At 38.4% G+C, this 15,872-nt stretch overlaps 1 protein-coding gene across 2 annotated transcripts in view; it reads right to left on the bottom strand.

Moving 5' to 3' along the window:
- The window catches only part of BCKDHB (branched chain keto acid dehydrogenase E1 subunit beta), a 107,434-nt gene that overhangs the window by 77,785 nt on the left and 13,777 nt on the right, over positions 1 to 15,872 (bottom strand). For both annotated transcript variants that reach the window (XM_042816780.1, XM_042816770.1), the window contains exons 4-6: positions 8,461 to 8,594; positions 5,780 to 5,935; positions 1,580 to 1,688 (exon numbers count right to left, since the gene is read on the bottom strand). In XM_042816780.1, coding sequence (XP_042672714.1) covers positions 1,580 to 1,688; positions 5,780 to 5,935; positions 8,461 to 8,594 — 399 coding nt within the window. The remainder of the gene's footprint in view (positions 1 to 1,579; positions 1,689 to 5,779; positions 5,936 to 8,460; positions 8,595 to 15,872) is intronic.

Below are 15,872 nucleotides of genomic sequence, written 5' to 3'. Positions count from 1 at the left end.
GCTGGATAAAGACTTTTCCAATGCAAAAGGAAGTAAACCAAGACTAGGAGGAAAGCCATAAGAAGCAATATCCAAGGGCACAAACATGATCGACAAGAAAATGAAAGAAGTTAGTCACAACTGGTCTTGTCACATGGTGGCACTACAAATTTCAGCCTACATCACTAAACTGATGTTGTTATAAATCTAAGGTAATTTCTCTGGAAATCAGCCCACGAGATAGCACAGCAACATCATCAGTAAGTTCTTTCAGAAATTACTGAAGTCTTGTAACAACGCTGCGGTTGGTTACAGACCAACTTACAAACCCAACTAACCACTATTTCAGCACATTTTCACCCAAGATCTCAATCACGTGCCTCATCTGAACTCACCAGAAGATCCAGCGATTGCTTCACAGATCAATTCCTCATACATGAAAAGCCCTCAATAAGCCCTGTGCTCTCAATAGCTGTGTGATATTTTTAATGTGCAGTCATTCATTCCATTATGAAAGTAAATATTTCATTAAAGCTGTGGTCTGCAGCTGAGAATTTTAAATACCAAAAACAGTGAAAGAAATTGCTGTTTTGAAGACGTTTGTTTCACTATTCACAAATAGCTGGTAGACAAAATTATACAACATAGGAATGATGAATGACAATGCCTATTGCCATAAGTTGCTCACCCAGACACTCCACCTATCTCTCCATGTGCAATTTTCTTTTCCTACACTCTCTCCTCCAATACAGCTTCACCTGTCCTCAGTAAATAACAACTGCATTGTTACAATTAACACTGATGATACAACATGCACTACCATCTTCAATTTACTGTGTTATTAGGTCATGCATAATGATGTCTGCTAAAACTGAGCAAAAAGGTCACTATGACCGAAGCAAAGAAAAATAGTAAAGGCAATCGCATTTCCTAACAAACAAAACCAGAATTTAAAGGAGCAGATTTTCTACACTTTTAGAAATGAAGCATTCAAAAGAAATTTAAAATTTGTAACAACTGTGACTGCAGAAAATCACCTCCTCTGGAAAAATAAAAACAATTCTAGCAATTAATTTTAATATTTAGAATTACCAAAAGAACAGCACTTTCACTTCTGTCAGACTTACACTGCCCTACCCCAATAAAGTCTGTGAGAAACTCCATAAATCAGCCTGCTAACTACAGCCAGTTTATCCTTAAATGATTTAAAGTTTTGTTATTCTAACTACCAAATTCTCACCGATAACTATACAGTCTACACACCACTTAAACAGACTCAGTCTTGTTTGTATTTCACCATGCAATTTCATGAGACAATGCCGTTTAGCTCCATTTCTTTTTTTTTTTCTAAACTCAAGACTATACAAAGCATTCCAACACTCACTGAACATGAATCTGACTGTAAATATTCATGTTTGTATGCAAATTTTGAAGCTTTACCTAGTTTTCAGATTTGCTCAACAAACATAAGCCCAAACACAGCTGAAGACAAAATGAGTGCAAATCTAGATTTTTGCTACACTATCAATTTAGCTGTAACTAAGGAAGTACATGGGCAAAAATAAATATTGCTTTACTGGAAAATACAGTACATCCTTACCTGCAGCTCTATATAGTATTTTAGGTTCAAAGAATATGCATGGATTTTTATCCTCTATGCATGACAGCAGCAATCCTTTGGCCTGAAGAGGACTCCTTGGAATAACAATCTGTAAAAATATTTTTAAATAGTTTATTTTGAGTACAAACTTCCCCAACAATACACTGACTGCAAAAACTAAGCAATTATTTGCTTTAAATAAAACTCCATAGCTACTGAGTTGTTACAGAGTTCATTAATATCAGTGTTGCGTCACTAACACACACTCCAACTTTTTAATTTTATTTCATATTTTATTTAATTCATTCTTGAGACTTGAATAGTTTCCTCTTACATCATGTTATAAATACTAATTTATTCTCCTCAGGTAATCCTAACCAAAGCTAACATTTTAAGAAGAGCATTTTCAGGTTGAAAGAATAGAAAAAAAAGTCCAATTCAACAAACAGTCAAAATGCTACTTTTTTAAAATTAATGTAGATGGATGACAAAAAAAGCAGCTGATATCAAGTTGTGTAGTTGAACTCCTCATAGGAGGATGGAAGAACTTCAGACTTGGTGCAGTAAAGACTGGAAAAGGAACTTTACTTATGGCAGAAGTTTGAAATCTTGTCATTTTGGAGGCCTGAATAAAGTCTCTAGATGTAATCTGAGCACTCACAAGGATAAAAAATATATAACTGATTTGCCAACAGAAGAGTTAATTACGGATGGTCTAAGAGAATATTAATAACAAACATAAAGTCGCCAAAATGTCACAGCTTAAATGAAAACAGAAGCCAAGAGAGCTCAATTTCCTCAGAAATTGAGGAATCAGAACCAGATAAATTACATCCCATGGAATTCAAATCAGACATACACTGGGGGTCAAGAAAACTAGTAAACATTTTGTAGCTGTGAAGCTATTCAGAACTTCATTTTATAGCTGTGAAGATTCAAAACACAACCTAAATCATCTATCTCATCCAATTAACTCAGTAAGTGAATTTTCTAAGCAAGGGAGAAGCAATCTATTTAAATTCCAACAAAACGTTTGACAACAGACATGAGAAATTTTCAGACTGATGAATGCTGGCAGTGCAGCTCCTTCAGGACCACTTTTAAGACAGACTTTTACCTTACTCATTTATGATGCAAACTCAGAATGCAGAAATGAAAACCATTCAAAAGCTGAGTCACTACCAGTAGAAGGACGATACAAAAAAGATCAGTTCACATTAAAGATGCGACAGACAAAATCAAAGGAAAACTGAATGATACACAGTGGTAAGTCAGCATTTAGAAAGTAAATTTTTGTTACAAATTCAGAACTCATCAGTAGACATTCAGAGAAAGATCTGAATGCATTATTTGCTCAACAGATAACTAGGACACTAGCTTTGAAAGACATAATCGTGTAGTGAAGGAAATATTAGTGTTATTGAAAAAATCACTGCTAGAAATTCAGTTGGAATACTTCATGAGTACATTGTTTTGACAGAAAATGAATCAAAACAGATGCCAAAAAATATCTCCTTGATAGTTTGATTTGTTTAGTCTAAGAAGAAACAATGACTAAAGGGAAAACAATTACTCTCTGTACATGAAAGGAAAGATGAATTGAAGATTCAAGTTAGAAAGACATTTCGGCTGGAAATGGAAAGAAAATTTCTATCTGCAATGGCAAAGATCCTGGCACACTCTTGCAATTGAATATAGAGAGTCAATACTTAAGACAGACGAATGCACTAAGACATCTCCTCACAATGGTAGATGAAAGAAACAATGATCCAACAGTGTCCTCCTCTCTTCAACAAACTTAACAGACAAATGCACTAAGACATCTCCTCACAATGGTAGACGAAAGAAACAATGATCCAACAGTGTCCTCCTCACTTCAACAAACTTAAATCTTAAGAGTAATGATTACAGTTTCTCCCCTCAACAACCAAGGTTACACAAACCTTCTTCTGCTACTGAAATCCGAATCTCACCTTTCACTTACCAAAAACAGTGTTAAAACCTTCAGTCAGAAACCAACTACACAGCTTAGTAAGAGGGCAGTTCTGCAAACCATTCTCCCGTGGGATGTTTCCTGTCCTCGCCAACCTGTAAATCATGGCCTTACTTCCCATGCAAAATATGCACAGATGACAAAGCCTTCACCGAGTTACATTAAATATTCTACTACTAACATATTCATGAGAGTTTCAATTTCAGTAAAGCAGTAAAACTGTTTTAAACATTAACTGTATTAACAAACAGCTTTGCAGAAAAAAAACAAAGATGCAACACTGTTTTCACAAAGATACAAAATTCAAACGAGCACTCCTCCGTGCATCCAAAATTAATATATGGTTCCACCAATTCCATAGAATTTCACGTGTTCTTTAACTGAGATGGCAGCAATTAACTGTAACAATGTTTTTTAGCACATTACCCAAGGAATTTCTGCTTTGGGTTCCCTTAAGCTCTTCACCAACTTATAATTCCGTGCAGTCCCTAAGGCCTCTTCCAAACCCCATGCCCACCACCCACTTTTTCTCAGTAGAACCAGCAAGCCATAAACCAACATATTTGCCTCCATTAATGCATCCTTGTGTCTCATCCTTGGTATAGATAAGATACACAGTTTAAGATATTGACCTGGAAGAGTATTTTCCATACACACATTTATACTGAAAAAAAAAGAAAAAGGAAAAAAACAAGAAGAAGAAGAAACAAAGACAAAATAAAATAACATTTTGACTGACTTATTCAGAAGACTAAACTCAGTAGTATTAGACTGCACTGAATTAGAATGGGTTTTAATCAACACAAAATCTCAGCACTTAGTTAGCTAGTTCAATATGAAGATTTGAGATTGACAAACAAGGCCAGCAGATAGACCTGGTGTCAATATCTTAATCATAAAACTATTTTATTCTTCTACATCATAATAAACTACTCACATTTTTTTCAAAAAGCTCAAGAAACCTTCAGAATCAATTACCTGGCAAGAGACTCTGTAGTTTACTTGTCTATATCTCTGAATATTTTCAAGTTTAGTATAAGAACACCTCACAGTCCATAAAGAATATCCAAAGATAAAAGATGTATTCCCCTTTTTCAAGGATCATGAAATACAACGCAAATAACATACAATAAAATGTGAATAAAGGAAGCTCCCATTTACAAGTAGGATAAATGCTTATGGCCTCCCTGTATAAGAGTAATATCTGACATTTCAGTACACAAATACCATATTAAGGAGTACTTTAAACAAAAGATAAATAATGAACATGTGTCTTCCACATACAAATACTGTTTTTATTCAAGTCCATCCCATTAATCAAGCTATGATTCATCCCTTAATGGGTTGGATGTCAGTTAATCCAAATGTACAAGTCCATGGACATTAAGTTTACTCAGAAAGAATGGACTTTATTCAGAATTTACTCAGGAAGCTGGCAAAGAGTGTTTTCTTAATCTCAGTTGACCAGATCCCCCCACTCCATCTTCACTAAGAACCATATCCATCTAAATACTAAGAATCTTTGCTTTGAAGAAATGCCACTTTCTTACACAGAAAGCTTGCCCCAAGGTATCATTCACATAATCATAAAACAGTTGAGGTTAGAAGGGCCCTTTGGATCCACCTGGCACAGTCCCTGCTCAAACACAAAGTAGGTTGTCCAGGATCACTTTAATATGGCTTTCGAATATCCTCAAGGAAGGAGACTCTACAACCTTTCCAGGCAACCAGGGCTCAGTCTCCTGCACAGTTAAATAAGTACTTCCTGGTGTTTCAGACTGAACCTCCTGCGTTTGAGTGTGCAACTAATAGCTCTTGTTTATTCACTGTCATTTATATACGTGAATTTTATAAATCACTTAAGGACACATGTAGGGAAAAAAAAAAAGGAAAGCACTATTCATTAGTTTTTAATTTCTGTAGTATGTTGGGGCATACTGAGCAAACATAAAACGTATGCTTTTAGTGCAAAAAGCAAACACAATGCTATACCTGCTAAAAGTTGTTTCAATTATGACTATAAATTCTCCAACACAGTTTAAGCTTCATTAATGGAAAGCTTCTAACAGAGTTCTTAATTAGCACATTCAGATGTTCTGCTGTGTACATTGACTTCCATCCTCCCTTCCCTGCCTGCACTCAGATTTATTAGTCTGATTAGTCAGGTTCACTCACAATCAATCTTTGTAACATAAGAATTACTGTACCTTTATTCCTGGACAATGAGCAAAAAAAGCTTCTGGACTTTGAGAGTGATACAGCGCACCATGTCCCACACAACCCCAGGGGGCTCTGATGGTGAGGTTTCCACAGTTAAACAGATCTCCGGAGCGGTAACGATACTTTGCTGCTTCATTAACGATCTGGGGAAAAAAGAAAAAGCAATATCCAGTCCCAATACCTCTAGTTACATATCATTAAACCTCTACAGTACACAAGATGCATCTATATCATCTACTCCATGCATAGAATTCAGAGGACTAAAATAGCTGCAAAAGACTCCTTTAAGTCTATTGAAAGGCAAACATTTTCCAAGGCAAGTGAGTTGGTAATTTAATTTGGATTCAAGTTAAATACTCAGTTATCTATGAGCAGCTTGCAGAAGTCGTGCAAACGCCAGCACTCATTTTCATGGGAGACTTCAATTTCCCTCATATATGTTGGAAATACAACACAGCACAGAAGAAGCAGTCTAAGGTTTCTAGAGTGTGTGGAAGATAGCTTCCTTAAGCAGCTAGTAGGAGAGCCCATCGGGGTGACGTCCTGCTAGACCTCTTCCTCACTAACAGAGAAGGACTGGTGGGAGATGTGAAGGTTGGGGACTGTCTTGGGCAGAGCAACAATGAAATTGTTGAATTCTCTATTCTTGAAGATGTCAGAAGGGTGACTAGCAAAACTGCAATCCTGGACTTCAAGAGGGCAGACTTTGACCTGTTCAGGACGCTTGTAGCACAGGTCCCTGGGGAGTCACTCCTTAAGGGTAAAGGGGTCCAGGAAGCCTGGATGCTTCTCATGATGGAAATCTTAAAGGCACAAGAACAGGGAGCTGGTGGGGGTGATTGCCAAGCTGCTATTGACCATCTACCAGCGCTCCTGCTTATCTAGAGAGGTCCCAGAGGATTGGAGGCTTGGCGATGTGACTCCCATCCACAAGAAGGGCTATAAGGAGGATCCAGGGAACTACAGGCCTGTCAGCCTGACCTCAGTATCGGGGAAAGTTATGGAACAAATCATCTTGGGTGAGATCACACAACATGTGCATGGCATCCAGGGGATCAGGCCCAGCCAGCAAGGGTTCATGAAAGGCAGGTCATGCTTAACCAACCTCATCTCCTTCTACAACTGGGTGACGAAACTGGTAGACGAGGGAAAAGCTGTTGATGTAGTCTACCTAGACTTCAGCAAAGCCTTTGACACGGTCTCTCACAGTATTCTTCTGGGGAAACTGGCTGCCTGTGGCCTGCACCGGTATGTTCTCCTTTGGGTAAGGAACTGGCTAGAGGGCCATGCCCAACAGGTAGTGATTAAGGGAGCTAAGTCCAGCTGGTGACCCATTACAAGTGGGTCGCTATCCTGTTTAATATCTTTATTGATGACCTAGATGAAGGAACTGAGTGTACCTCAGTAAGTTTGCAGATGACACCAAGCTGGGAGGTGGTGTCAATCTGCCTGAGGGTAAGGAGGCCCTTCAGAGGCATCTAGATAAGCTAGATTACTGGGCTGAGGTGAATGGGATGAGGTTCAACAAGGCCAAGTGCCAGGTCCCGCACTTTGGTCACAACAACCTCATGCAGCGTTATAGGCTTAAGGATGAGTGGCTGGATGAGTGTGAAGAGGAAAGGGACCTGGAAGTGTTGGTTGATGCTCGGCTGAACATGAGCCGAAAGTGTGCCCACGTGGCCAGGAGGGCCAACGGCATCCCGGCCTGCAGTAGAAATAGTGTGGCCAGCAGGAGCAGGGAGGTGATCATCCCCCTCTACTCAGCACTGGTGAGGCCACAGCTTGAGTACTGTGTTCAGTTTTGGGCCCCTCATTACAAAAAAGATATTGAAGACCTGGAACATGTCCAGAGAAGGGCAATGAAACTGGTGAGGGGTCTGAAGCACAAGTTTTATGAGGAGCGGCTGAGGAAGCTGGGATTATTTAGTCTGGAGAAGAGGAGGCTCAGAGGAGACCTCAATGCACTCTACAACTTCCTGAAGGAAGGCTGTGATGAGGAGGGGCTCGGCCTCTTCTCCCAGGCAACAAACAGGACCTGAGGAAATGGCCGCAAGTTGTACCAGAGGAGGTTCAGGTTAGACATAAGGAAGAACTTTTTCCCTCAGAGAGCGGTCAGGCACTGGAATGGCTGCCCAGGGAGATGGCAGAGTCGCCATCCCTGGCAGCGTTCAAGAAATGTCTGGATGAAGAGCTATGAGATATGCTTTAGAGGCTTGTGATAGCAGTGGTAATGGGAGGACAGTTGGTCTAGATGATCTTGCCGGTCGTTTGCAACCTTCTATGATTCTATGAATATATGATTCTATCAAGAGTTGTCATATAGCCCAGTTGTTTCCCCGTTCCCAGAAGACAGTCAGCTCAGTTCAAATTCACAGTTTATCCTGTTGACAAATGGTTGGCCTGCAATCACACAAAGAAGTAAGAGATGGTGTTGTAATAACACAGAAGATGGGGATTTCAAGGCATTTTAAACTAATTTAAATTATTTAATCAGCATTTAACTTGGAACTGGTACCTTCCTGTTTACATAGTGCATGCATAAACATTAGTATTACAGCCGTGGCTATTTTTGCATAAAGTATTACCAAGCATTAATGCCAACAAAAGAATATTTAAAACAAATTCATAAAACTTCTTTTTTACTTCATTCAAAATTAGTGGTACTAACCTGATCAAATGCAGGAAAAATGTAATCTGCAAACTGAATTTCTGCAATGGCTGTAGCACCTGCAACAGCAACTCCAATACCAAATCCAACAATTCCTTGCTCACACAAGGGGGTATTAAAAACTCTGTCTTTGCCTGTAAAACAAGAACAATTCCTTTAATGCATCAGATGTAAATGGAAAACCTAGCACCAGAAATATTCAAGTTAAATTGTCTGCAATTAAGCATATTGCTCTTTAGATAGGCTTTTTATGTGTATCAATCATAAACATCCATTACAGATATGGGTATCTGCAGTCATTCAGAGGAAAACAAGGGTTAGGGTTAGATGTAAGATAAGAACAGTTTAAGTAATTTACAATATTCTTATTAGCACTTCAAGGAAAATAAGTTGTTTCAATGACATGCAAACGAACACACTAGTCATGTTTACACAGGAGGAATAAATACTTGCAAACATTAATAAAGTTACAACAAAGAAAAAACATTGTTACATCAACTGCTTTTTTTTTTCCAGACAATCAAAATTATCTGTCCACCCTCAAACATACATGGCCCTACAAGCGTCATCTGTCTCCAGTACGCTGTCTTTTCCCACCACTCCCCATAAGCAGATCCCAGTCTAACCAGCTATTTTTTTTATTTTTTTTATTTTTTTTTTAAAGAAAGACTGCATTTCCTAAAGAATTTGGTTCATCACTAGGAATCACAGAACCATAGAATTACGGAATCATAGAATTGTTCAGGTAGGAAAAGACCTTAAAGATCATCAAGTCCAACCACAACCTAACCATACTACCCTAACTGACAACCTTGCGCTAAATCATGGCCCCGAGCACCACATCGAAATGGTCTTTAAACACATCCAAAGATGGTGACTCAACCACCTCCCTGGGGACCCTATTCCAGTGCTTAACAACCCTTTCTGTAAAGAAGTTTCTCCCGATATCCAACCTAAACTTGCCCTGGCACAACTTGAGGCCATTTCCCCCCGTCCTGCCACCTGTCATCAGTGAAAAGAGACCAACCCTGCACTCACTGTAAGCATCTTTCAAATACTGCAATAACGTCTTCCTTCAGCCTCCTCTTCCCCAGATTAAACAGCCCCAGTTCCTTCAGTCGCTCCTTGTAGGGTACATTCTCCAAGCCCTTCGCAAGCCTTGTTGCCCTTCTTTAGACCTACTCCAGCACCTCAGTGTCCTTTCTGTACTGAGAAGCCCAAAACTGAACATAGTACCTGAGGTGAGGTCTCACCAGTGCTGAGTACAGGGGCAGGATGACTTCCCTCACCCTGCTCACCATTCCTGATACAAGCCAGGATGCCACTGGCCTTCTTGGCCACCTGGGCACACTGCTGGCTCATATTCAGCCGACTGTCCATCAGTACACCAAGGTCCCTTTCCATCAGGCAGCTTTCCAGCCACTCAAACAAACTCATTTAAGGCAAGTAAAAAAGAATGCCATCCAACAATACTAAAATTGTTAGTAGTGTCAGTGAGGCTATGTAAGTCATCACAAGTCTGAACGCCTAGCACAACTGCAGGAGATGTTACAGTTTCACAGGCAAGACAAAAAATATTTTCAAGCACCTTATTTTTTTTATTATTATTTTTTCTGGAGGGAAGCATTGTTTTCTGAACTTCCATGACTTCTACTCATTCTTTAAAAATGAGTGTGGGTATCAAATCCCAGTGACCTACAGTACTTTTTAGATATGAGCACACTGGGCCACTTTTTGTTTAGAAATTGATTTCCAAGAAACTTCAAGATTTAATTTCTTAGAACTTAGAAGAATTGCCATTTGTGGGAGACATGTTACCATAGCTAAATCAGCAAGTAAGACTGAATTCCAGATTAACAGAATCATTTTGAGATAAGTTCCTTGTTGTCAATATGCCAAATAGTCACTGAATATTATCGTGATCAACTCCTGAATCACATCACCCTGCAGATTTCAGAACGTTTTACAAGTAGGAAGATCAAACAGCTCTCATTTCCAAAATATATGAGCAAACTAACCAAAGTAATTTCCAGATGTGGGTCAATTGTATTTCATTTCACATGTCCTGAATAAAAAATAATCCTTACAGGTACCATGTTTAAAAGTTCTTCAGACCAAAAGTGATGCACAAAGTCACAATGGCTATAACTTCATAGCACTGACATTTACTGTTGCTGGGCATTTATCTTACCAGTGTGCCTCAGTAAAACACCAAGCCTGCATTTTTCTATTCTTCCTTTACATGTACTACCAGCATCATTGCACAAAAATAGCCCCAAACCAAAAAGATTCCCATAAAAAGACTAGGAAATCCACACACGGAATAGATCTTTATAAAAATGTTGTTTGTTTTTATTGTCCTTGCAATTAAATTATACTAATTTCAGACAGATGTCAATCATTGGCTTTATTGCCAAGAAATTTATCAAGAAGAAAAAATGGTTTGAAAAGCTTCAAAAGGGAATTATGTCTACCCTTAGAAATTGACTAATGGGGACAGTTTAAGTCACATCACTACTTTCCTTTCCACGTGAGGAAAAAGGAATTTTGGCTCTAAGAGCAGCTTAGCAGAATGCAGAATCAGTAGATCAGTGAACTAACCCATAAGACAGAGAAATAAAGAAATGCCATGGAAAGACAAAAGAATCCCTATAACACAGCCATAGAATGATTTTTAAATTAGAGCAACCACACGCTGCTGCCCCTGACCCCAGAGGACACGCTGTATGCATCCCCCTTAGTCTCCCTCTACTGAGGGGCACCACAGCCTTCCCCTCTGCTAATGTGCAACAGGCCTCCGCTGCAGGTGCCTGAACCACTGGTAGCGGCCTGAGCAATCCAAGTCTCCATTTAGCACCTGTATTTTTATTTTTCAGGGCCTCTAGCCAGTAAAATCCAATGAACAGCCAGCTTTCTTCAGCCAAAAGAATTTTTAGCCAGGAAAAAGCAGCATAAAGCACCCATGAACATGTGTGTACCTGCCCAAGGCTTCACCACCACCTGGGCCTGTCAGGAAGCCCTTCTCTTCAACGACAAATGTAATGTTTGCTTTTCTTAATTATTTTTTTTAATCATTTTGTCTCAAACTTACAACGTGGTAACATCATATTACACGTGTCTGCTTCATAGACATTTACAGGCAGTTCAAAGCATTTCACCTCATTTGCTCGCATGGTATTCTGATCATATACAAGCAAATGCATTTTTTAAATTCACCACACTTCTAAATGCCTGAAAACCAGCAGCAGCATAAGTGAAGGGTTAGGGCATAGTTTGCATTTGAATTTGTTTCTCTTAGATGTGCTGTTCCATTTGGTCACAATTCTTCCCTCTCAGGCAGAGCACTGGAAGCCATCTCATGGATGTACTATAGATGGAAAGGTAAAACAAGCCTGCAATGCTTACTGTCACATAAGAAAACAAATGGATTGCCCAGAAACAATCAAATAATACTAAGCTTACCTGATCTTACTCTTTTAAGAACAGATTTTTCAGAGTAAGCTGAAATAGTTTTGTGCGTTGGTCCTATAAATAATTGCAATATCATCATGCAAAAAAAAAAAATTAAATGGACTTGAACAATCACAAAATTAGTTTTTGAGTAGTCACTTATAAGAACTTCAAAAGTAATTGTTTAATATCATTTGGGGATTAAATTAGAGGCAGCATGATGCTATAAATGGGTACAATAAGATAAATGATACGAGAAGCAGTGAAAGAAAACATAAAATATACCACAACAGTTATAGTATAATTTGTTTGAAGCACCTAATTACAACTTTCAGAAGTAAAGGTGTAACCCTGAGGTATTACAGCTTGAAACAGTAAATACATTTTGGTAATTCTCAGTATATGAGATTCATAACTTAGGAATTAATTTTAGATGTATAACAATCATAAGGACCCTCTTTCAACCAAAGCCCAAAGTACGCCTTTTCTATTCATTAGATGGGAAAACACGTCTTGGATACAGTTTCATTATGATCCCGTTTTACATAAAAGCTAGCCTTTCAGAACAAAAGATATACACGTCATCAGATAAAGCAAATTTCCTGAACACTAGAAATGTTAGGGTATGTTTTTAGCCTCTTATTTGTATTTACACAATCTGAAAACCATTAATAAAAGGAATACCAAATATTAAACACTGAAAACTAAAAGCTTATGTATGTTTACATACTTTTCAAAATGCGGAAAGGAATTCTGTTTTGATGGAGTTATTCATATCAGCCTTTGGAAACCATTCACTCAGCTGAACTTTAACTCAAGACTAATAATCCAGAGATATTTTATCTTTCCATACTTCACTTCGTATCAACGAAGAAACATTTCCTAAAACATGGCTTTCAAAGCAAAGCAGCTCAAAACAAGCAAGTAAAAACTCAGATTTCCACTACAGATGGAAGGAAGTGACACCTCTACCTTATCTGAACCCTCATACATCATCCTCTGAGGAGACATTCCACTTTCATTCAGCCTGCCCAGCTTTCTCAGCATCCCTACTTTCAGCCATCTGAACACACTGGTGTTCTTCTCCATGCAGTGAGTTAAACAAGTGACATACAGAGCTATGTGGAAAGTGGAAGATTCTCATTATGTCTCCACCTCAGGAATTCAGAAGGAGGGTTAGATGCACATTAACAAAGTGAATAAATACATCACCTAGAAAGATAAATCTGAAAAGATTAATAATTGAGAAAAAAAAAGTAGCAGCTGATTGATTTTTTTTTTTTAATTCAGTTCTTTCATCCACCTGTGAACTGCTTTTATTTGAATAAAACAAGATTGGTCTCTGACATTTTCTGAACAAAAAGAACCTCAACCAGTGCTCAAACTGTCACTGACACTCTGCCTAAGGGGCAATGGATTTAACTCAGCCTTACAACCATTTCCTGCTCCAAAAGGAAAAGCTTCATAGCAACCTAACAGAACACATGTCTACAGGCATATGTAGTCGATTATTACGCATTAATGTTTTGGCCTGCTTCTTCTTTATTTATTCCAAGCTGTCAGGAAAAAAGTATTTCAGCTTTCAATATCTACAATGAGTGAAACATGTTTCTGTTTTAATTTATCTCTAAAAATGAGTTGTTCAAACAATATGAAATCTCCTATATACTAACACATGACCCAAAGCTCCAACTCTGGAGCATTTTGCTCTGTAAGAGCATATGTTCAAATATTTGAGTAGTTTGTGTAGTACTGGTTAGTTTCTTAAGGACACTTTTCTTTTGGGTATTTCTACATCACTCTTGTTAAAAAAGGCATCTTAAAAAAAAAAAAAAGATTAATACTGGGTTGTTTCAATAATAAAATTATTGGCCATTTATCTAGGCAACATTTTATTTGCCCTGTGATCTCAGTAGCTTCAACTAAAAATCGCCATTACAAGTCAGAAGAGTCCAACAAGCTAAATACATTCTAAAGCTAAACATATATCCCACAGCTCAGGATGAATGTAAAATCCATTTGAATTTTGGTTAATTAGCAGGCAATCCCATAATAGTATTCCAGCTCTTCCCTTAAACCAACAAGTCATGACATGGTATCTAGACATAACTAAGTCAAAAAAAAAAAAAAAAAAAAAAAAAAAAAAAAAACGAAGAAAGAAAAAAGAAAAATTAAGAAAACTGCAAGTGACAGAAATCCAGGTCAGAAAGGAAACCTGCATGCACTGAACTACATTTTCTACTCCCTCTTCTATTGCTGCAGAATCTGCTATAACACTACTCTGCAACAAAGGATCCTGACATCTTCCATATGAAAGCTTTACAGCAATCAAATGACTGCTTGGTTTCATTTGCTTCACAGGATTCTCAGAAAAGATTCAGTTAGGAAATAAATAAATAAATAAACCTATACTTCTGAAGCACTGATCACCAGAGTGTTGCTCAAAGGAAAGGACACCTATCCTGACAGGTAGCTATGAAGAACAGGAATTCCTCGCAGGTTTACCCAGATTTCTTTTGTTCCTTTCAGAAGAGTAATTCAGGTAAACTGGAAATTATAAGTAGAAAAAATACCCCTTCAGCTGCTAAGTCTTCCCTGATTACTATTTCTGAAGCATTCATACATATAAACAGATCTGAATAAGTGAAGTAGCAACAGCTCAAAGCATTCTCAGCATGATGCTCCCTTGCTCAATGCGGTACGTTTTATTCCCAAGTGCTCCCTATAGTCAAATTGTAATTCTACCTCTCCCCTAAGAGTCCCTTAGGAGAAAAGAGTATTCAATTTCCATTTAATCATCATTGTCAAAGAATCTCAATATCAGGAGAACTACTGGAGCACAAAAAAAATCGTTAGCATGGATGAAGAGCAACCCTCTCCATGACCTTATTCTTATAACCTTACTCAATTCTTAAAGTCTGCGCAGTTAGTGAGTTGCAGGTGTGGAAAGAAAGGATACTTACTTTCTAGTAAAAGCTTGAAGTTGTTTCTAACATGAAGTAACATTAAGCATTTACTTAACTGCCAGGCTTGTGGCTCTCTGGGTAAGGGAAGACCCAGGAAATTTGCTTATTTACAGCTCTGCCTACTGACAGAACATAAGTTAAACTTACTTTTCTTGCCCTGTCCTCCATGCTAGATTTCCTATCATCTGCGAAAAACTGGTATCCCCACAAAAGCTAAAGAGTAAAGCATAAATGATAAAATGTGTTACCTAATTTTCTCCATTTCTCAGCAGGCAGGTGGGAACAGAAGAGGTCAGAAGAGGCTAACGCAAAGCTTTTGCATTAACTTGAAACGGCCAGTAAATTTGCACGTCATTTAATTCTTCCATACTAGAAAAGCAGACAAGCAACTGCATAGAAGTTCTCTTCAGGAGCACGGTGATATGTGAAACAGATGCAAAATGGAAAAACAATTACTTAAGGAAAACAATTCACTCTGATGTTAGACAAATGTTCAAACAAGCTATCTAGAGCAGTTATTCAAGCTCCTTCCTTGGACATATTCAAAACTCTCCTGGATAAGACCACAAGCAACCCAAACTGACTCTTACTGTGAAAATTGGTTTGGAGCAGATGACCTTCAAGGCCTCTTCCTTCCAACCTTTATTATTCTATGGCTCATTAACAGCCCCACGCAGGGCTACGTGCTGGATGTCCTAACATCTTTTCTGCACCTACCCTGCTGATTCAGCTCCAAATTGTTAGAAAAACATTTTATCAACAGTTCACATCAAAGCTGCAGATTTACTCACCAGAATTTCTTTCTGCTGCTGACTATGCAGGCAGCCCACTCAGCGATGAATTCATTCTGATCACCTGGCTCATACACCACGTTATACCAGGCTCAAGAAAAAAGCACTCTGCCTAACCACACCACAGCATTCATGTGTTCCTACAGCAATGATTCATCCTATCCCTTGCCCACCCACCACAAACTTTTGCTGCACAAAAAGCACA

Source organism: Centrocercus urophasianus, unplaced genomic scaffold (assembly GCF_019232065.1).
Source record: "Centrocercus urophasianus isolate 14NV4802_14NV808 unplaced genomic scaffold, USGS_Curo_1.0 seq_10, whole genome shotgun sequence".
NCBI lineage: Eukaryota > Metazoa > Chordata > Aves > Galliformes > Phasianidae > Centrocercus > Centrocercus urophasianus.
The sequence above is the reverse complement of the archived record's forward strand: the minus strand, read 5'-3'. Positions and strand labels throughout refer to the sequence as shown.